Source organism: Chelonoidis abingdonii, chromosome 1 (genome assembly GCF_003597395.2).
Source record: "Chelonoidis abingdonii isolate Lonesome George chromosome 1, CheloAbing_2.0, whole genome shotgun sequence".
NCBI classification, from domain to species: Eukaryota; Metazoa; Chordata; order Testudines; family Testudinidae; genus Chelonoidis; species Chelonoidis abingdonii.
In genome coordinates, this window is record NC_133769.1 from 146,284,703 (window position 1) to 146,307,861 (window position 23,159).

The following is a 23,159-nucleotide window of genomic DNA, read 5'->3' on the forward strand; positions in this document are numbered from 1 at the left end:
GTCAAAAGTCAAGATGATGGTGAAGCGAGGGAGATGTGCTCTACTCTGTTCACTTTCTACTCCAGGAATGTGCATACAGATTTCAACAAGGATCAAGCATCAAAATATTCATGTAAAGTTAATCCACTGCAAACAGCTTGTAAACCTGGTAGGTGAATTCCTCGAGGATCAAGGGGAGGAAAAACCAAGCCTTAAACTAGTTTAACAGGCTCGTTCTGCACTGGGTCATTTCCTGCTTCCCTGTGCCAAGCATCAGTGTTAGAAGCAAGCCAAGTCACTGAGACATTTTTCATGGATGATTAGAAAATTGCAACAAGTGATGCAATTTGGAGGACAGGGAGCTGGAGTGGATTGTGATAGGTTCTGGGGAGGGTCTTGGAAAAAGTGGGATGGACTAGGATCTGCCCCCCCCACCTCTTGCTGGGCTTATAAAGCCATCAGCAACTCGGGTGAGAGAAACGGAGTCAGGGAGGAGTTGAGGAACAGGCTCTTTCATTGTGCAACTCTGAGCAAGGAATGTCCAAGGGCTATTAAAATCTCAGACAACGTGCTGTCCCTTGGGTGATTATATCTCTACATTTCCCTTGTCTCTGCGGACAAAGATGCTGCTGAAGTTTTTTCTGAGTGCCCTTGTCAGTCACCTAACAGCTGCATATGCTCCTGAACTGTAAGAGATGCCACATGCTTTACTAATGATATGTGTTTGCTGTGAATCATTCATTTACTGAAGGGTTTGGTGGCATAGTTAGAAAATACTGCTGCTGCTCCTGCCACCTTTTTGTATCTGGAGGCCTAGGCTGAATTCTAACTTAGATGGGATGATTTAATTGGGGATTGGTCCTGCTTTGAGCAGAGGGGTGGACTAGATGACCTCCTGAGGTCCCTTCCAACCCTGATATTCTATGATTCTATGAAATGGGTTGATTGTTTCTCATGTGAGCACAAAACAGACTTTTTACACCTTGCTAAACTACCACAAAATGTAACATGTCTGAGCTTATATGCGTAGGAAAGGGAACAGTAATAGCAAGGTGTGGTGTGAAAGGGACGGTCTTCCAGGATTCATAACATGGGGGGGCTGCAGAACAGGATTGAGGGGCATCGAGAGAGCTGTGTGAGAAGCTCAGGAACAGCAAAATGGCTGCGAGGGATTGCTGGCAATTAGCAGAGCTGTCTGGGGTCCTATGTTAGATCTGAACCTATAATGAAAAAAATCCGTTACTTTTCAATAACCATTGCCTGGCCTCACCCAAACAGGTTGTTCCTTCCTATCTGCCCCCTTGTCTCTTGAATGAAATTGTGTTATTTGCTTTTCATAGACAGTACCTTCTGATGGTGCCATCAGTGCTGCAGAGCAGCTCTCCAGATCAGGCCTGCCTGCAGCTCCACAACCTCAATGAATCAGTGTCTGTGAGTGTTGCCCTGGAGTACAGTGGTTTCAACACCACTATTTTTGAGCAGCCTGTGAGAGGAAACTACTTCTTCCAGTGCATCAGATTCATGGTACAGACTTTAATTTACATTTCAATAAAGAAAGTAAAAGTAATCATGGAAAATGTGTGTGATCAAACAAGTGACCTTACAGAATTAGTGATGGGAAACGAAAGGGTAAAGTAGAGGAGGGAGACTAAGGGAGAAATAAGAGCTGGAAGAAATGAGAAATGGAGTGGGGGTGGAGGCAGAGGAGAGAGATATGGGAAGACAGAAGCAATATAGATCTGAGAAAGAGACCGAGCTGGCAGTGGCTCTGGGGTGTGGGCTGCCTCCATATTACACTTTATGCTGCAGGAAGACAGCTCCTGGAGAGAATGGTCTAAGATAAACATTCTCCCCCTTATATTTTGCATCCCTCCCAGGTTCCTCGTACCACCTTTTCCCCCTTGGCTTTCATCACTTTCTCTGCCAAAGGCACCACAGTCAGGCTGGCAGAGCGGAGGTCGGTGGCGATTCAGAATGTGGACAGCGTTGTCTTTGTCCAGACAGACAAACCCATCTACAAGCCAGGAGAGACAGGTGAATGTGGATTCTGCTTTACTTAATGTCATTTCCTCTGGGAACCAATATTCTGAGCTAGAGTGAGAGAGAGAACTGCTCTGCAAAATTCAAGTCAGAGCAGACAGTGTTGTGGGTTTGGGCTGACTACTCAGCACCTTAAAGTAAAGTAATTGCTAATGTCTGCAGTGGAGCTGAGGAAGCCACCCTCAGACACAAGAGAGTACCTGGTGGGTGACTGTCAAAATTCCAACTCACTCCCCAGTCTTTATTCACTCTCTTTCCACAGTCACTCCCTTTGTCCCCTGCTTTCACTGCTGCTGCCTCATTATGGCTGTCAGGCACTCGTAGTCATTAATAGATGCGTAGAGCTAGGGCTGGCTCTAGCCATTTCGCCGCCCGAAGCACAGTGGCACACTGTGGAGGGCGCTTTGCTGCTTGCCTGTCCCGCGTCTCCTGTGGACCTCCCGCAGGCGTGCCTGCAGATGCTCCACCGGAGCCGCGGGACCAGCAGACCCTCCACAGGGATGCCTGTGGGAGGTCCACCGGAGCCACCTGCCTCCCTCTTGGCAACCGGCAGAGCGCCCCCCGCAGCATGCCGCCCCAAGCACGCACTTGGCATGCTGGGGCCTAGAGCCGGCCCTGTGTAGAGCACTGCCTAATGGCTTTCTAGCTATAGTTCGACGTCTGTGGCCATGACTGGCTTTCCAGCTTCAAGGACATGGCAAGTACCCAATAGGAGAGGCCGTGAAGGAAGATCCTCACACAGAATTACCTGCTGTGCAGACACTGGAGAATCACTTCTGAATCAGGCAAACTGCTCTAATCAGAGATTGCTGCTTCTTAATAACACTTGCACTTTTATGTGCTCAAAGTTCTGTGCAGAGATTAACTAGATTAATTTTGACATACCCCTACGGGGAAGGTGGGCACATTGTACAGTGGAGAAATGGAGATAAAAAAGGGGATTTGCCTACAGCAACACAGGGAGTCAGTAACCAAACTCGGCCTATCTGACTACCAACCCACTCCCTTTCCTTCAGTGGGCTGGAAAAACTTCTGGAGAAAATCATTCTCTGCTATTAGGCCAGCTCGGGGAATAAAGTCCCATGGAAGGTTATACCATGGAAAGTCCTCTTCACTGTGGGCACAGATCCTAGCTGTGATTTACTTGTTCCTTTTTCAAAAGGGGAGTGCTAGAAAACCAGCTGAAGTGGGGGTATGGACCAAACTGGAGCTCAGAGATGGAGAGCTGTGTTGATCTCTCACTCATGTCTTTTCAGTGCTGTTTCGAGTTGTCGCTCTCGATATCCATTTTAGACCTGCTCAGGAAATGGTGAGTGTGGCCAGAGACCAGAATTATCCAGGATCTCCACCTGGATGGTAAATTGGCAGGTGTCACCCCATCAGCCCCAGTCCAACCTTTAAATACGCACTTATTGGACAGAATTGGAGCTGAATTTCTGCAGAAACCGAAGGAGAAATTCATTTGAATGGAACCTTAACACTGCACGTACAAAGTCCTGCCCTTACATGCAGCAGCCACACAGAGCAGCACTAGCATGTAGACAGCTGTGCACCTGGCAGAAGAGCCCTCCTGCTACTGCTGGGCAAGGGGCTTCAAGGAGAGTCTGTGCCTTGCAATGCCAGGTGATCTTTACTGCTCCAACAAGCAATTTCACTTGTCCCACTCCTACTGTCCTCATTTAGCATGTGCCGCCCATGGCGACAGGCTCACTAGCCATCTGCAAGGGGAGAGAATCTAGACACTGCCACCAACAGACTATCTGTCTTGGGGATATGCTACTTACTGTAACACATGGAGGGGTCCTGGCTGGCTTCTTGCCTGGGAAGAATAGGCTTCCTTCACCTTATTCTCATCCTTCACCTGTGCAGGAGAGAACAGGATTTTGCCCTGTTGAAAGGTGCTAGATAATCTGAGAGTGTGGATGGATGAGACAGAGGAGGCCTGATTCTGATCTTAGGAACAGCATTGTAACAGTAACTGTACTGCTTTTGGTTTGCACCAGTACAAGTGAGATCAGAATCTGTTCCATGGTGTCTTATGCCCTCATCTCCTCTTCTTTTTATATGTTATCTTCAGGATTTAGGGCCAAACCTTGTGGTTCTTACTCAGATAAAATTCCTACTGAACTTATTCAAGTGAAAATCTTGCTTGAATACTCACTATAGATTTGGGCCCATAATATCTAAAGTTGTTTTTAAAATTGTTATTCATTCAGTGCTGAAGCAACAATTATTGTTTCCTCAAACACTTACAGTCTCTTTCTCTGGTCTCTTTTTCAGTATCCCTTGATCAGCATTCAGGTAAGAGACTTGCTTTTTAAAATGTGTCACCTATAAACCTGAAATTCTGAGTGTGTGAGAGAGATATACTTATCTGGCAGCATTCTGCTCTCAGATCCACTGGTAGAAATGCACAATATTTTCATGGAATCCAGGGGAGCAAGTCCAGCTTTACAAGTAGAGTTTATCCCAATAATAGTTAAAATTGTCCTGTTCATATGGTATTTCTATTTCCCCTCCTTCCTATCAAGAGTCCCAATTACTTTGGTTTATAGTTTGCATAACTTGCCCCTGCTGAAAAGCAAAGAACAATTGTAGATAATGGATGCAATTGCTAGTTGCTTTGGACCATGCAGTGTTTTAGAAATTATATGGCATGTTGTGCTTTTGTTAATAAGTGAGAAAGTTTCAGTTCCCTTCCAAGCATGCATGCCTGCACGATTTCACGTGTACTGTGAAGTCTAGCCATTAATTGTTGCATACAGTGAAATTTAAACATTACAGAGTTTGACATTGTTCACTAACAAGCACAAGGCAATTGCTAGAGAGTCTTTTTTTAACCAGTGTAGAATGAGAGAGAACAAAAGGCTATGGGAGACCAAATAAGTGTGTGGGAAGTGGGGTTCAAGAGTGCCCTCCTGATCCTGTCTCTTCTCTCCTTCTAGTTGGGGAAAACTGGACAATGGAGGGGCAGGATGTGGGGAAGGGTTTGTGTGTGGGATGAGATAGGGAAGAAAGATTCCTCTTCTTCACTCTCTCCCACCCCTTCTTCATAACAGCATGGAAAGCTGGGGCAGGGTGGGAGAACGTAGAGTTTATATATTGGTGAAACAGGATAGCAATTCTTCCCTAATTCACAGGGATGTCTTGGTTAACATGGTGCAAGCAAACAATATGCATTTTAATACAACCTAATTAAAGTGTATACATGTAGGAACAAAGACTGTAGGCCATACATACACAATGGGGGATTCTATCCTGGTAAGCAATGATTCTGAAAAAAAGATTTAGGACTTGTGGTGTATAATCAACTGAACATGACCTCCCTATGCAATGCTATGGCCAGAAAAGCTAATGAGATCCTTGGATGTGTAAACAGTGGAATCTTGAGTAGAGTAGAGAGGTTATTTTACCTCTGTATTTGGCATTGGTAAGACTATTTCTGGAATACTGTGTCCAGTTCTGGTGCTCACAACTCAAGGAGGATGTTGATAAATTGAGGAGGGTTCAGAGAAGAGCCACAAGAATGACTAAAGGATAGCCTCAGGAGCTCAATCTATTTAGCTTCACAAAGAGAAGGATAAGGGGTGACTTCATTACAGTCTATAAGCATCTACATGGGAAATAGATATTTAATAATGGGCCCTTCAATCTAGGCATAATATGATCCAGTGGTGGAAGTTGAAGCTAGACAAATTCAGACTAGAAATAAGGTGTAAATTTATAATGCTGAGAGTAATTAATTATTGGAACAATTTATGAAGTCTCGTGGTGACAATTGTTAAATCAAGATTGGATGTTTGTCTAAAAAATATCTCTAGGAATTATTTTGGGGAAAATTTATAGCCTGTGTTACACAGAAGTCAGGCTAGATGATCACAGTGGTCCTTTCTGACCTTGAAATCTATAAATCTATGAAACGAGGGGAAGTGTGAGGAAAGTCAGGCTAAATTCAACTTGCAACAAATTTGTAAGGTGGAAAGAGCTAGAAGACTTAGGGCTGGTCTACGCTACCACTTAAGTCGCTGTAACTTATGTCACTCAGGGGAGTGAAAAAAGACCCCCGCGCCCCCACTGAGCAACATAGGTTATATTGAACTAAGCACTGTCCACACCAGTGCTGTGTCAGCAGGAGATGCTCTCCCACTGACATAGCTTCTGCCTCTTGCAGAAGTGGAGTAATTATTGCTGCCAGGAGAGCACTCTCCTGTTGACATAGAGTATCTTCACCAGGCATGCTACAGAAGTGCATCTGCAGCACTGCAGCTGTGCTGATGTAGCATTGTAGTGTAGACTTGCCCTCTGATATTTACTATTGACAGCATTTATTTGTGTCACATATAGGTATGACAACAACTTACTTTGTGTCTTTGATTCCTGTTGCATGTGCTAATAGCAAAACATTAAGTTCTGTGTCAGCAGGAGACAGGCTACCCATTCTGGGAAATGTCAGCTAGATGTAGGCTCATTAATGCACCAGGCTTCCTTTAAGAAAAATAAACTAGTTGTGTCTGTGCCTATCTTCCTGCTCCCTCTGTCCCCTAGGATCCTCAGGGCAATCGGATCTTCCAGTGGCTGAATGTGACATCTCAGGTGGCGATCGTCCAGCTCACGTTCCAGTTAATCAAAGAGCCAATGCTGGGCAACTACCAAATCACAGTGGAAAAGAAATCGGGATCTAGCACTCGTCACTCATTCTTTGTGGAGGAATATGGTAACACCTGCTGTTACGATTGTTTGCACTAGGAACAAATACTTGGAGTAGGGCCCAACCTGTCATAGTTAGACCCAAATTGCAACCCCCCTACAAAAGTGTGGATTGCTATCTGTGAGTCTCCTGACTCCATTGTCAATGGACCAAGTCTCTACCCTGTCCTCAGTGGAGTCTAGAGACCTGAGCTGGTGTCCATATTCACCTCATCTTTGGAGTCTGAGTCTGCAAGTAACTCAAGAACAATACAAATTTGTTCATGAGTTACCTGCAGACCCAAACTTCAGACTAACTTCATCTTGAAGTATGGCCCTTCCTCGGGTTTGTTTCTAGGACTGCCTCTGTCTTAGTTCATTCTGGCCCAGAGGGACGTTCTCAACCAAATTAGAGCCACCAGAAATTATCCTGGATTTTCATACAACGTTTGAGTTTCTGAGCCTGGGATGACTCAGCAGAACAGGCCCACACTCCCTTCTGCACAAGATCTTAGTCTGTGGTCCAGTTACACTGCAAATTCCAGGATGTTCTGTTCTGGCTTCTGGTTTAACCCACTCCAAAGACAAAGTCTGTTTGCAGAATTCAAAATCTAGAAATTCGCATTTTTAACAACCCCAAGCAGGAGCGGTGCCAGCGTTTCTGACTCCCTAGGCGGATGACCGTTTCACCACCCCCCGCGGCTCCAGTGGAGCTGCCGCAGTTGTGCCGGCGGGGCGGTCCTCTGGTCTAAAGACTCCGGTGGACCTGCCGCAGGCAAGACTGTGGTAGGTCCGCCGGAGCCTTTAGACCAGTTCACCGTCCGCCAGCACAACTGCGGCAGCTCCACCAGAGCCTCCACAGCAGCAGACCATCCGCTGGCACAACTGCGGTAGGCAAAATAGCATCCCCCAAAAATTCTGGCGCCCTAGGCCATTGCCTAGGTCTCCTAAATGGTAGCACCAGCCCTGATCCCAAGTCTTGGTTATTAGGAGCTAAGGTTTTTGCATTGGGGATGTCTGTCACAAGAGATACATTTTAACGCAATGCACCATACTCAACCTGCCAAATGTACTGACTCCAGTTTGCCAGGTCTTTGGACCAAGACTGCAGCCCTGCACAAGTCTCTCTTTTGGACTGTTCATACTGCAATCTGGAAGTGTGACTGCAGCCTGTGTAGACATCCCTGAGCTAGCTTTGAGCTAGCTAGCAGTAGGGGCTGCAGCTGCTAGAGTATGGGCCCAGGGTCTTGGGTGGGTGTGGTTAACCCAGGCAACTCCCCTGCTACCTCTGCACTACTGAGGCTTCACTGCTATTGCTACTCTGGCTAACTTTGATCTACATGCGTTACAATCACATCATGTGACTGCAGCATATGCTTTATGTCTCTAGGTATCTTTCATCCACTGAACTCCACTTGTCTCCTGTTTGTCCCCTTTTTGCCCCTTTTTTCTTCCCAGAGACATTCTGACACTAGCTGCATTTAATAAATGTGCCATTTGAGAACTAGAGAGAAGAAAAATAGTAAAAAGCCAAAGAACAGAAGAACAAGTTAAACATCTCATCTAGGTGCAGGCTGTAAAAAAACTCCTCCTAGTCAGCTTATGAAACTTGAGTTACAAATATTAAAGGTTGGCACTAGGAACTAACCTTTATCCTAGCAGCACTCACTAGCTTCCTCAGCACGTAGTGAGGAGTCTAAACACTGCTTGTTTTATGGCTTATCTTTCCTTAAGTAGCACCTCAGAGCAAATCCATTACTTGTCTGTCAGGTTTACAGATAGCTAGTGGAGCATTTTCACCACAATCCCCAAGTGTTAGATCATTTTCTTGGTCCCTTTCACCAACTCAATTCAGAGCACTCTAGTTCTCACCTGCTGTGTGTTAGTAGTAACTAAACAACTTTGAGGGTCCATTTCTCGCCTAGGAGCTAATGTGCCTTTTCACCTCCACACTAGTGCTACCAAAGTTTGAAGTTACGGTCAACGCACCAAAAAGCGTCTCAGTCCTGAATCCTGATTTGACAGTGAAAGTTTGTGGTGTGTAAGTATCTGATATAATGTTGCACAGAGGCTGGGGGCAAGGTGAGACCTCCCCAGAGAGACAGACATGAAGGCAGACTTATCAGCAGAGGGGGAGGAGGACAAAGCAATCAGGCCATCAGAAGAGGCTGACCAATACTGATTTTGGGGATAGTGGCCTACATTTATTTGTGTTCCTCTGGCTGGTGGGTGGATGGGAATCTTATAGTTTGCACAGGTGTATGGTGGGTTGTACACAACATTATCTGCTTCCTCACCGGCCCCTTGGGATGGGCTCACCCCTCTCCAGTAGTTATTTTAGGAGTAGACTCTGTAAGTCAGCCAGTAGCAAGGAGTTAAAGCCCAGCAACGGATTCAGCATCCAAGCAGGCTATGGGGTCCCTGAGCTGACACTATCCAGTGTAGTTGAGAACAGTTTGGTTCAGTCCTTTAAAGGGGCTGAGTAACTCTTACACAAGGAGATTATTACATCAAATCTAAAGGTGAAATCCTGGCCCAACTGTCATCAAGGGGAGTTGATTTGCCTTCCTCTGCCTCAGAGGGTCAGCTTCATCCCAGGACATCAGTGGACTCACCCCAGAGAGAAATTGGGCCCCAAATGTTGGTAGCAGTGATTTTTAAAATATGAAGTTTAAAAAGTAGAGGTAGACTTAAGATTGCATTTAAACTTCCCCAAAGCTCAGGGATTTGCTCAGATCCTGGGTTTGGCTCAGACCTGGGTCTATTGCAAAATTGATGCAACTGTCATAAAAATGTTCAAGAGCGGATGGCCCAAAGGCCTGGACAACAGTATGCTCACTTTCTGTACCTTTAGGGAAATAGATTATTGCACAGGAAGCTTTAGCGTTCATCTGTGGGAAATTGAACTGCACTGCAGAAGAGAATCTAGTGTCTGTGAAACAATATTTACTAATGTGGGGGATGCTAAACTAGTTTAGGAGGGACCCAAAGGGCAGAGGTCTGGATCAGCATGACCAGAGAAAGGTCCTGGACCCCCAATCCATGCCCCCCACACTCTGCAACATGCTGCTGAGTCTGCAAGTCAAATGACAAGTAGCTCTTTGATGGCCAACCATCTTCCTTTCCCGCTCCTGTTGTGGTCCTGGCTATGTAGATCCTGGCAAAATATCTCAGTCTGAACTTTTTCCCAGTAAAACATGCCAATTCAAAGACACCAAAACATTTTGTGTATTCATGTCAGTTTAAATTCACTCAAAGATATTAAAAAAATTCAAACATTTTGTTTTGACATTTTGGAAATGAAATATTTCTATTTTTGATTAAAAACAATGTTTTGTTAGAAATTTCCTTTTTTAAATATTTTTTTAGTAAATTCTTGAAATTGAAACAATTTTTGTTGACTCTAATTGCCAAAAAAATGTGAAAATTTTCATTATCCATTCTACCTAATACAGATTTTTTTCCCTCTGATTTTTTGGAATGGCTAGCAAACCGAAAAATCCCTTATTCACTCAGCTCTGCTTACATGAATGTGACAACAGGCTAATGAAGCAGCTACAACTTCTCTGCTCTGCTGGTGCAGCACTCACTCAGCCTCAGGTGGCATCAAGTTGAAGCATCAAGTGAGTGAGGTCCTGAGGAAGGGCAGGAGCTGCTGGTGGACTACAGAGAACAAAGGGGAGTTGGCAATAAACAACAGCGAAAGCAAAGAAAATGTTAAATGTTTGAAAAGGAAAAAAGGCAAGATGAAAAAGAGAAATGAGAGAGAAAACAAGCAGAACAAAGGAATGAAGATAGCTGATGCATGGGGACATGGAGGGAAAGGGCTGCATCATAGAAAGGCTGGGAATCATTGTTCTAAGAGCAATGTGGAGACCCCTTCATGGGGCACAGATTTCCCTGTTTAAGGAAATGATAGGATGTTTTATTAGAACAAATGAGTATGGGGCAATGGAGATGCTAAGGAATAAACTCAGCTGCAGTGTCCTCAGACACTGAAAGGTACAGATGTTGGCATGAAAATTCACACCATTGCTGCTCACAGGTAATTGACCTTTCTGAAGCATTCAGAAATCTAGCCAGAAAGCACACAAAATTACTCCCATCTCTAGGTTCCCAGGCGTGGTGCGGGTCCTGGGTCTGTAGTTGCACATTAGCTCAGGTCAGTCTCTTGAGCCCCTAATTCACTGTTGTGTTTTCTCCTCCACCAGATACACCTTTGGCCAGCCTGTCGAGGGGAGAGTCCAGCTCAGTGTGTGCAGGGATTTCAGTTTGTATGGAAAGTGCAAGAGAGATCCACTTTGTCAATCTGTTACCAAAGATGTATGATACACAATAGCCATTTAGAAAAGATTCCTTTCCTTCCTGCCTCTCCTCTTTTTCTCTCCTTTCACTCCTTCATTCCTCCCTTCTAATGCAGGGAGCACAAGACTGAGACTCAGGAGACCAGGGTTCTCATCCCTGCTCTGCCACTGGTCTGCTGGGTGACCTTTAGCAAGTCACGTCATCACCCTGTGCTTCAGTTTCCCTATCAGTAAGGTGGGGATAATAATACTGGTCTCCTTTGTAAGATGCTTCGAGATCTATGGGAAAAAGTGCTAGAGAAGAGCTTTATATTTGCCTCCTCTCCCCAATCTTCTCTTGATCTGTGAACATAAATTGTATTTTAACTAGTTTTGACCCTTCTCCACCTATATGTGAGGTGGGTTGTGTTCTTTGGGTGAGTGGATAGCTTTGGGATGGAATCACAGAGAATTTCCCCAATATATCTGGGGCTGATGAGGTCCTTGGTTACATGGAACTCACTGGCTAAATATCTATCTAATCTAAAGTGCCAGTGTCTATAGGGCTCCAGGCACCATAGGAACTAGCCACAATCTAGATAAAGATACTTCCAGAATCATAGAAGAAATATCCTTCATTGAAATAATATTGAGGATGGTTGTGTGCACTAGTTAAACATTTTATAATCTGTCTCATGGGGAGAAGGGGTGTTGACCAAGACACTGGGTTCTCTCCAGCTCTTGGAAAAGTACCATAAGATTGCTTCTCTTCAGGAAGAGTGACAACTGCTCCCAACCTCTCCCTGAAAAAACAGGACCTTTAAAACAGCACAGTCTGCCATCTGGCATTGCTGTCCTGCAGTGTTAGCACTCAGTGCCTTCTTCAATACAGGGTAGAATGACAGGGAGCTTGTTTAAAGTCCAGAAGGCAGACTGTAACAGTGCAGTGTTTCCAAGCATTGGGCATAGCCCCAGAGAGTCAGCAATGGATAGGAATCCAAGTCTTAGTGAGGAATCTGTACCCAGGTTCCGCTGACCCAGAGACAAGAGATCTATCAGCTAAGCCAGGCACAAGTATATCATAATGGTCTTTTGTATGAATATTCTACTGTTATCTTTGCTTAATGGAGTAAGCCAACACCCTCTTTGCCCCCTTTGGCAAGAAGATCCCCAGTTCTCCTGACCCTGCACAGAACTTGGCTCTTTCCCTGGTCACTGACTGTTTCCTTCCCTTCTCAGATGGGGAAGGATGGCTGCATCTCCCAGGTCTTCAGCTCCAAGATCTTTGAGCTTAATCGCTCTGGGTACCAGATGAACCTTGATGTGAAAGCAATCGTGACAGAGAAAGGAACAGGTAACACCTTTCAATCAGTCAGAGACTGGGGTACAGTGATGGAAAAGGGTGTTGGGGAGAGAAAGACTGCTCTGTGGGTCAAAGCTTTGGCTGCCCAGAGCAAGTTTTAATTCCCAGTAGGGTGACCAGATGTCCCAATTTTATCGTGACAGTCCTGATTTTTGAGTCTTTTTCTTATATAGGCTCCTATTACCCGCTAACCCTATCCTGATTTTTCACATTTGCTGTCTGGTCACCCTAATTCCCAGAGAAGATCCATTTTATAAACACAGTGACAAACTATTTCCAAGGCAAATGCTTACTTGGTTAATTTGTCTCTATTTATTTAAACAATGTTAAATTCAAGACTAATTAATGTCTCATCTTCATCCTGGGCCTGTCTTGCAGGTGTGCAGCTTACAGGCTCTGCCTACATTTCCATAACCCAGGTCCTGGGCAGTGTGCGGTTTGAGAACATGGATCAATCCTACAAAAGGGGAATTCCTTACTTTGGACAGGTAGGCCAGCAGCAAAGAATCCTCTAGGACAAACTACTGTATCCTGAGTGATAGAAGGGGTCTATGAGGTAGGGGAGCTGTGTATTGGGGTCCAGCAATGTGACCTTTGGTGAAAGACTTTTGGAGGTTTTCTTCCCCAAAGCTTCATTCTTTCTAGTTAGACTGCACAGTTTAAAACAAAAGAATTATTTGTCCATACTTGGCTACAACTCAGTTCTTCAGCTATTCGATGGGAACCTCTGACTACCAATGAGTTTACTGCCTTTGTTCTGAGGTCTTGTCTATAATGAGGGAAATATTTTGTGTTTAAAAGAACGTTAACTAACATGATTTTAACTGCATGTCAAATGTGATTTAAGTTTTTCCCCCCCACCCCGTAGGTTTGGCTATGACCAGTTAACTGGAGCTAACTAAAGCTGTTTTTTTTAATGTTGGAAAACAACAGTTTTTGTTTTAATTCAATGAAAAATGCATTTTTTTGACCAAAAAAGTTCACTTAGCAATTTTTTTATCTCAAAATTTTTCATTTTGTTATGGTGGAGAAAATGCCCCATTTTTAAAATTCTGTTTTCTTCAACTAGAAGAAGGAATGGGCAAATTAAAGTAAGATAAAGATAGAAAAAGAATTATTTTCTCTTTTTAATTTTTTTCACTGGTAAAAGTTCAGTGTATGTTGACAGAGCAGTGTATACCTGAGCTTGAGCCTGGGCTCAAGTCAAACCCCTCTTGTGTCCACACCAACTGTGCAAACCTAGGGCTCTGACCAAGGTCACAGGAACCTGCAGAGCTGGAGGGGCTGAGCCCATGTTTAGCTGGGACCTAAGGTCTTAGCCCTATTGCTTTCCTGTGGGCATGTAGCCACCCCTTGACTTAGATTCTGGAAGTCCTCCGGATGTATCCCGGTGTTCCAGGCGGCAGAGGAGCAGCACTGCAGGCAGCCAGCCTGCCATTACTGCTTGTCTGAGTGCGCTCCCCCTTCCTTCTCCAGTTCCTCCTCACTGCTTGCTGACCTTGCCCCAAACAGGGAGCAGAAGTGACAAGGGGAAGTGGCTTCCAGCTTCCAGGATGTTGGGAGTCATCTGTCCCTGAGTTGGGAGCCCAGCCATTCCCTCTCCTTGCAGCGTAGTGTTTGGTCCTCACTTTGCTCTCTGGCCCTAGCTCCTAGACCCCCCTGGGGCAGCGTATACTGGGCAGAGTGCATTGGGCTAGTACTGGGCGAGTGGTAGACAGCCCCAAAGCTTCCCCACAGCCAGAGACGGATTAAGATATATTGGAGCTCTGGGTAAAAAGAACATTGGGGGACCCCTACATCCCCTTCTGCCATGAGGACCTGACTCTCCTCTTCTCCCAAGGCTCCACCCCTGGTCTGACCACAGGCCAGGCCATGGTAAGAGTTGCCCAGGGAGCCTGCACTGCTGTGAGGAGCCTTGAGCACTCTTCTCCCCTGCCCAGGGCAGGTGGAGGGTCTGGGATTCCCCACAGCTGCCCAGGGTCCCTGGATGGCTTTTACCACAGCATAGGACAGTGGTCCCCAAACTGTGGGGTGCACTGCTTTAGGAGGGCACAGAGGAATATTTGGGTGGAAGGTGCAGTAGATTAGCCTCCACAGGGAGTGGGGAGGGAGTGCCACCCATCCTTGCTCTGCCCCCAGGTCCGCTCCGGACCTACTCCAGCCCTGCCGCCAACTCCAACCATGGTTCTGCTCCTGGCCACACCCCAGCCGCACCTCTGGCCATGGTCCTACTCCTGGCCCCCAACTGCAGCTCCCCCCCCCCCACAACCCTGGCTCCTGCTCCCAGCTCTAGCCCTAGCTCCCTGAGGTGTGCAGACCAGGTAAGGGGGGGGGGCACAACCGAAAAAGTTTGGGGATCCCTGGTCTAGGGTCAACTGATCATGAGCTGGCAAGAGTAAATAGTACAAATCCTCAGTTTTGCCAAAAAGGGACTTGAGGGAGAGTTGGGGCTCAGCCCAACCCTGTGCAGGGGAGGAGGGAGCTTGGGCAAGTAGCTCAGGCTGGCTCCATGTGTGGGAGAGGGGGCTCAGCTAGCTCCACATGGGGGTTGGGGGGAATATACTCATTCACTCTCTGCACAGGCTCCGTCTGTCTTCCAGCCTGGCAGGGATGGGGCCTCAGGGGAAAGAGGAGGAGTAGGTCAGAGGAGCAGGGCAGAGGCCGGGGAGTGGTAAGGAGCAGTGGGATGGGACCACAGTGCCACTGCTCCTGTGTGGCTCCCAAATTAGCTGGGACCCCTGTACAGGCCTGTACGGTAATCCGCCACTGGCCAGGCCACGGCCTTCCATGGTGGCAGCCCTGGCTACCTCCTCACTGTGGGGAAGTTGTGGGGCTGGCTCACACTTGCCACCCTGACAGTGCACACAGCCTGGACACCCCTGCCCACTCTGCCTCAGGGAGGGCAGGGGGGCTCAGGAGCAAGGGCCAGAGAGCGGAGTGGGACCAAATGGTGATCCTAAAGGGAGGGGGAGCAACAGAGCTCCCCACTCAGCTCAGCCAGGGGGAGTGATGATCCCCTGCAGGGCAGTTGCTTGGTCCCCACTTTACTCTCTGGCCCCCTGCCATCCCTGAGGCTGCATGTGCAGGGGCACTCAGGCAGTGCAAACTGTCAGGGAGGCATGTGGGAACCAGCCCCCAAACTCCCTTGCAGCCTCCTATATATCCCTTATCCCTGCCTCTTGGAGTGCGGCTGGGGCAGGAGTCAGGGATCCCTAAGGAGTGCTGGAGCACCCTGCACCCAAAGTCTTGGGGATACATTTCACCACAGCATAGCCGGCAGCAGTGAGGCTGGGATGTGGGTGTGTTTTTCTTCTGAAACCTACATTTTATGTCAAACTTTTAAGCAAACAGACAAAAATAAATAAACAACCAAACAAAAACACCTTCATTGGACATCCCAATTTCAGAAATTAAGAACTGCAGTTTCATTTTAATAATTTGACAGCCTTGGATCCTGCTGCCCTAATTATCCTCAGAACAGGTGCACATGGGCCTTGTCCTGCCACCGTGACTCAGCCTAGAGGTGGAGATCTCCATTCTCAGATTAGACGGTAGTACAGAATGAAGCAGTAGTTCAAGACTTTTGTATTGGTGATCCCTTTCACATAGCAAGCTTCTGAGTGCAACCCTCCCCCTTATAAGTTAAAAACACTTTTTTATATATTTAATGCCATTATAAATTCTGGATGCAAAGTGGAGTTTGGGGTGGAGGCTGACAGCTTGTGACCCGCCCCCCCATGCAGGGCCGGCGCTTCCATTTAGGCGACCTAGGCGGTTGCCTAGGGCACCAGGATTTGGGAGGGCGGCATTTTGCCGCCCTCAGCGGTAATTCGGCGGCGGGGGTCCTTCTGCTCTCTGGGTCATCGTCAGCAATTCTGCGGCGGGTCCTTCACTCGCTCCAGGACCCGCTGCCGAAGTGCCCCAAAGACCGGGAGCGCGGAAAGCCCCCTGCTGCAGTAAAAAAGAATAAAAGTGCCTCAAACAAGCGGGAGCGAGGAAGGACCCCGCTAGGGTGCCAAAAACCCTGGCGCCGCTCCTGCCCCCATGTAATAACCTTGTGACCTCCACCAGTTTGAGACCCTCTGGTATAAGCCTTTTCAAACTGTGTAGTTATTCTACTGACACAGGTTCAGCAGTAGCAGCCATGTTAATCTGTATCCGCAAAAAAACAGGTAGTACTTGTGGCACCTTAGAGACTAACAAATTTATTTGAGCATAAACTTTCTGGGCTACAGCCCAATCTCATTGGATGCATCCGAAAGCTTGTGCTCAAATAAATTTGTTAGTCTCTAAGGTGCCACAAGTAGTCTGTTCTTTTTACTGAGACAGTTACCAAAGAAGCAGTTTATGTATTCATGTGCTCCTTGTGGCACCTGAATCTCAGTTCACCATAGTAGGAACAGGATGGGCAATCGAATTTCCACAATGTAGCACATTCCTAGGACTACAGTGTTGCTGACTGGGGTGCGGGGGGGGAGGGGGCGGGGGGCTAGGAACTTTGCAATATGCTTACTTTCACACAAGGCTGTGAATTGCAGTTTCACAGCCTTGAAACTGGAAACTGGAACCCTAGATTTGAGCACCAGTCAACAAATTCTTAAGTCAAGGTTAAAATGAAGTGTAGATGCTCAAGCCCAGGATTCCCTGAAATAGGTCAGCTGACTTAAGCCCTACTAACCCTAGGTTTACATTGCTGTGTAAACATACCTAGAGAGACAGAGTGTGTGTGAAAGTTTACTTTTAAAAGTGAAAGTGTTACTTTCTCTGCAGGTGTTCCCTTTCACTTTTAGGAGTTCAAGTACTACTCCCCCTTTCTTTTTAGTCCTCCCCCTCCCCCATTTGCACACTTTTTCCAGTGGAAAACTAGAGAAAGGGAAAAAAGAGAGGGAACTCCACCTCACCCTCCAACCGAATGAAAGCAACTAACCAAACAAAATGAAAGAAAAGAAAGATGCCCCTAAAGCAAACACCAATCGCATTCCTAAAACAAACTGAAATAAGGTAGGCATTTTAAAAAAATCATTTTAAAAGTATGGGAAAGTACCAAAATTACAGGCATATCTTCAAATGATTCATTTTCTAATTTTTGAAAAATGAAAGTTTCATCAAATTAATTTTTGTGTAAAAAAAAAAAAGCAGTTTGGCAAAATCCAAGTTTTCAGTGAAAACCCTTTTTGTTAAAAAGTTTTGACGATCTCTACTGTTCATACATTTTTAAACACAACTGTCTTTGTATACAGTAAGGAAAAAATGAGTTTATCATCAGTTGATGTTTTCTAATGCAATGCTTTTTCCCAGTAAAGACAAAAGTCGGATTAGGTCTTTGGTTCCCAACTCTGCTTCATTACTTTACTCTCCAGGGATCCTGAACAGGGAGATAGCTTGTTACCTGTTAGTAATTTAAGTTGGATCCCAGTACCCTGGCAATAGAGTATATTGAAATGCCGTTTTTATTTACCATACAATCTAGTTCTGGGTTTTCTGGCTCCCATTGGATGGCATTACATTCTGAAAAAGAGCCACATTATTACTATTCTTGAACACATGCACACAGACTCAAAACACAATTCAATTACTAGGCTTCTGGAGTCTAGCTAATGGAATAAGGGGTTATGTAAACTCTACATTTCCCAAACAGCTCACAGTCTAACATATGAATAGCAAGGATGTGGGATTAGAACCAGGGCACATAGTGGCTGGAAACTGGAGTGGGTTCAAAATCCAGAGATGAAAGAAGAAGATGTCCAGCAAGTGGGAAGGAGTCCTTGACCCACGAAGAAGAAGGTAGATGAGAAGTGTGTGCCCTTACACTAGGAATGAGGAGTGTGGAGTGAGCAGGCAGGGGATGGCGGGTGTGGGGGGAACTGTGTGCGTAGTGTAGGTGAAGCAGTGGGCCTGAGGAAGTTGCACACATGCTAAGATGGCAGCCATGATGTTGTGACAGCCATTTTAACTCTTGGATATTTGTTTTTGGTGGTAGGGTTGTATTAGATGGAAAACAAACACAGGCAAAACACACATATCCATACTCAAACGGATTAGGAACTTAACATTGGTCTTCTACCTCCCTGATACCCTCACATTCCCTTTTCCTTTAGATCAAACTGGTAAATGAGAATAACTCACCCATGGCAAATGAGGTTGTTCAGCTGCTCCTCAATGACAAGAATGTGGGCAACTATACCACAAATGGGAATGGCACCGTTCAGTTTTCAATTGACACTTCTGAAATGTTCAATCCTCAGTTTACTCTGAGGGTGAGTACCTGAAGAGCTGATGGGGAAAGGCTGTATTTCCATGAGAGGTACTGTGCTGGGGAGAGGGAGGGCTGCTCTTCACCCATTGCCTAGAACCCATGTCCAAAGAGGATGGGATGAGGATTGTATTCTGGTGATGAACTGTGCTTTCTTTGGCTCCTTTCATGCCCCAGTGATCACAAAGGACCTTATAAAGTAGTGAGCTAAATATCTCAGTTATTGCAATGATTATAAAAATAAATACAGCAGCTTTTGTGTGCTCTACAATATCTCAAGCATTAGCTGACGTTGGTAAGAGAGGACATGCTGGCCAGCAGCAGTGAGGCAAACTGTTGGGATTTGAAGAAAAAAGGGAATTGATTGATTTAGCCTTTTTTATCTTTTTTCCCGCCCCTTTTCTTTGTATCTTGTCTACAAAGTGATTGTGAATTTCACAGATTGGTTTTTCTTCTGCTTCCTTTTCCATTTTTCTGCTTTTTCTGTCACCTCTCTCCAGGTTGCTAGAGATGGTCTGCTGTCACTTTCACTACCTGGGCAGTTAGTTTTAGATAAAATGCTTTATCAATGGCTTGTGAATTTCAGTCTCTTATTTGTGGCAGTGACTTCGTATTTCCACTGCCCCCCCAGTGAAACTTCAGTTTGTTCTTTTCTCCCTTTCCCCTTTTCTTGTCAGGCGATATATAAAACCAATGACAACTGCAATGCAGTTGGTTGGTTGATACCTTACTATCCTGAGGCCTATTACTCTGTCCAGCGCTTCTACTCCCTGACTAACAGCTTTGTGAAGATCAAGTTGGAGCCGGAGGAGTTTAGCTGTGGCCAGCAGAGGTCAATCACAGTGCACTATGTCCTGAACAAATACAGTTACGGGAAGATCACCAGTGTGAAATTCTACCATGTGGTAAGCATCAGGTGGCTTCTGTGAGTCCCTGAAAGATCTTGGTCTGGGATCTGCCCAGCAAAGCCCCAAGCACCATATCTCAAGTGTTTGATCTACTGGGTTATAGATAGCAGAGATGCTTTCTAGGCTAAACTCTTCCTTGATTCACATTGCTGCACAACCTGGCAAACAGGACTACAAAACAGGGATAGGAATGTGGTGGTTTGGCAGGATTGTGTCTGTGTGTGGAAAATCTAACCTATCTGTCCCTGGACATGCTATACCTGACGTCATATTGAGCCAAACAGTTAAAACAATCCTAACTGCATGCTTCCCATTATCAGACTGGGTTGTTCCCCCCTCCCCTATTGTCTCCCGTCTCATGGCGTCTTTCTGTGCACAGGTGATGGCGAAGGGCAAGATTGTCCTCAGTGGCAAACAGCATGTCAGCACCAGTGGTGGTAAGTATAGTTTTTGATGCAAAGATAATGAGAAATAGGGAATGAGGCATAGCTTCTGGAATCTGTGCAGCAGGCAGGACTAGCATAGCACCTATCCCCACACGTGTGTATGGTGGAGTCAGGCTGGTAATCATCACCTAGAAGACCCCTGTTGAATTAAGAATGGCTGCCTGACCCATCAAACTCTCCACAAAGGCAGTGGGGGGAAGCAGCCTATGTCACTCCTGGGGAAGTAAAGGCCTATGGAGATCCTCCCAGAAGAAAACTCCTGAGGAGATACAGAGTGTGGCTAAGAGAATAAGGAAATAGCACATGTCTTGTGAGATGTCAGCCATTGGGATGTTGGATCTGAATTCTGTTCTGGAATCTGACTGGATTCTGGATACACTTTCAAACCTTAACTTTAACTTTGATGGCATCTGGATCTGAATCCAAACCCACAACCACATCAGTCCATCTCCACAGTATTTCCTCTCTATACCATCTCAGTCCCCTTCCCATTTTACACACATCCCAGCTAGGATGGCAGCTTCTAGAACAGTTTCTCTGTGATTCTCTTTTGACTTGTCCCTTTCTCTCAGCATCTCTAAAAGGCACTTTCTCCATCCCACTCGCTGTCAGTGAGAAGCTGGCTCCTGCTGCCCGGATGCTGGTCTACACCGTGCACCCTGCCAGGGAGCTAGTAGCCGACAGTGCCAGATTCCAGATTGAGAAGTGCTTCAAGAACAAGGTGAGTGAACATAAGATGTTTCTATGGCTGTATAGTTTTCTCCTATGGGAGACCTTTATTTCCCCCCTGCATCTCTGCTGCAATCTTGCCTGCTCATTCCTTGTGCTGTTTCTGATCTTCTCTTACTGAGCCATTCATCTCCTTTTCCACTCAGTCTCATGCCTTTGCTATACTGCCCCACCCTGCTTACCCCTGGTTCTCATTTCCTGCCCCCCAAGTGTCCATTCTCTTTTAAAATCCACTTCTTCAAGGAATCCTTCCTCAACTGATCTGCACCTCTCTGTCCTCAACTCTTACCCCATGTCTTGTTTATCCAATAGTCAATTCTTCAATGAAGGGAACATGTGTTACTCTGTTGGCCAAATCCCATGGTACTCTGTGTGTTTTAATGCCACGATATATTTCTATGCAGTTATAGCTAGGTGAATATTTTTTAGCAAATAATAAATTTGCCAAAAATGTATTTTTCAGAGCACTGACATTATTTGTGAACTTAGGTTGAATATGGTGAATAGTTGTTACTAAAAACAAAAATTTCAGAAGCATAAAAATGGTACATATGTTTTTAATTGGTTTCATTCAGAAATGTTTTGAGTTTGACATTTAAAACATTTCATTTGACTCCCTCAGGTTGTTTTTGGTTTTTTGTTTCTGTGAGGAAAAAAACAAAAAACAAATCTGCTGTTGAAAACTAATCTTTTATTTATTGTTCCATTCAGCCACCAAACCAAAAAATCAGTGATTTTCCTCAGCTCTGACTACTGCTGAGAGAGTAAGAGTAGAATCACACTGACTGTTTCATGAACACACAAATAGGTTTGGAGCTAAGAGTCACATTTTCAAATGCTCGTAAATCACTTAGGAGCCATTGAAACTTTATTCATGATCTAAATATTTACGTCACCTGGGAATTTATTGGGGAGTAACGTTTTACAATGGCTGTGATAATTCTAATTATAGATCAGTTTGGATGTTGTTATAAACTTTCACAGCTCATCTGATTTCTTTTTTTCAGGATTTCAGTTTAAAGGGAAGGCAGTGTAGTGCAGTAATATTTGCACATTAGGGCCAAATTCTGTTCTATCTTGCATTGACTCTGATGTGAGTTACACTTAATTCATCCCAGTGTAACTGAGAGAAAAATTTGGCTAATAAGATTTTGTTTGCAATTCTAATTATAGTGTGATTTTAATACCAGAAATTTCCTGCTGGACTACATTACCCAAAGTCCATAAACTGAAGCTGAGTATGTCTATTATTAGAGGGAAAAAAATAAAGAAGTGGTTTGTTAGCAACAGACACAAGGTGTTTATTGCAGATACATAAATACATTTCATGGGAAGAGAAAATAGCACAGTAAGCACTTACATTAGGGGAGGCAAAGGTGTGTTTACTTTATTCCTCCAGCTGCTTTGGCTTTCCAGGGCTCTTGAGGGCGCAGTGGTCTTGGCCTGAAGACATTAAAAAAAAAAGAAGGTGGCAAGTGGTAAAAGTTGGGATACACAGGATGGCAGGCCCTATGTGGGTTGCCAGAGATGGAGAGAAGAACAGGGCCTTCATTATCACTTCTGGCCCTAGGACAGGGACTCCTAGGAGATTCTGTCTTCTTCATTCTGCAGAAAGAAGAATGAGGTTGTGGCGATGGGTAGAGGCCCATCCATCTTGCCACAAGATCTATACTCACTCACAGCAGTCCCTTGAGGGGCAGGATTTAACCCATCTGACACTTCTGCTCAATTCCAGGTCCGGCTGCAGTTCTCCAAGAAGCAGGGGCTCCCAGCCTCTAATGTCAGCCTCCACCTTGAAGCTTCAGCCAACTCCCACTGTGCTCTGCGGGCTGTGGATGAGAGCGTACTACTCTTGAGGCCTGAGCGAGAACTGTCTGCTGAGACTGTAAGCCCTCAAGTCCTCTACCCAGCACTGGCCAGGATAATGTGCTGCTTTCTTTGAAATTCATTTGGCTCCTATCTCTCCACACTCTTCTCCCATCCCCTGCAGCTCTGCTGCCTTCCTCCCCATGCCTGGTCTTTCCCAGTTCTGTGGTTTGATTCCTTATTTCTCTCCCCTATAAAAAAACTCCATGAGAGGCAAAAGACCCCATCATTCCCTAATGGGCAGAGCCTCTTGCTCCCACCCTCCTCCACCGGCCACTCTGGGAAACATATTAAAGAATATGTAGGTAAGTTATAGGTATTGAAGGAACTAACTGAAGCAATCTTAGAACCATTAGCAATTATCTTTGAGAACTAATGGGGGACAGGGAAGGACCCAGAGGACTGGAGAAGGGCAAATATAGTACTTATCTTTAAAAAGGGGAACAGAGGATCTGGGAAATTATACTTTGATACTCGGAAAGTTGCTGGAAGAAATTATTAAACAATTGGTTTGTAAACATCCAGAGGATAATAGGCTTATAAGGAATAGCCAGCATGGATTTTCTAAGAACAAAGCAGCCAGATCAACCTAATTTACTACTTTGA

General features: G+C 45.5%; 1 protein-coding gene across 1 annotated transcript in view; it reads left to right on the forward strand.

The window, feature by feature from the left end:
- The first annotated feature begins 563 nt into the window (after positions 1–563).
- LOC116837062 (ovostatin-like) overlaps positions 564–23,159 on the forward strand; it is a 51,732-nt gene continuing 29,136 nt past the window's right edge. Inside the window, exons 1-15 of the mRNA XM_032801213.1 lie at positions 564–667; positions 1,320–1,503; positions 1,857–2,013; positions 3,276–3,328; positions 4,300–4,320; positions 6,565–6,733; positions 8,662–8,746; positions 10,917–11,028; positions 12,228–12,342; positions 12,730–12,839; positions 18,450–18,608; positions 19,282–19,509; positions 19,892–19,949; positions 20,531–20,679; positions 22,423–22,572. Of these exons, the coding sequence (XP_032657104.1) occupies positions 603–667; positions 1,320–1,503; positions 1,857–2,013; positions 3,276–3,328; positions 4,300–4,320; positions 6,565–6,733; positions 8,662–8,746; positions 10,917–11,028; positions 12,228–12,342; positions 12,730–12,839; positions 18,450–18,608; positions 19,282–19,509; positions 19,892–19,949; positions 20,531–20,679; positions 22,423–22,572 (1,815 nt within the window). The 5' untranslated portion in view covers positions 564–602. The remainder of the gene's footprint in view (positions 668–1,319; positions 1,504–1,856; positions 2,014–3,275; positions 3,329–4,299; positions 4,321–6,564; positions 6,734–8,661; positions 8,747–10,916; positions 11,029–12,227; positions 12,343–12,729; positions 12,840–18,449; positions 18,609–19,281; positions 19,510–19,891; positions 19,950–20,530; positions 20,680–22,422; positions 22,573–23,159) is intronic.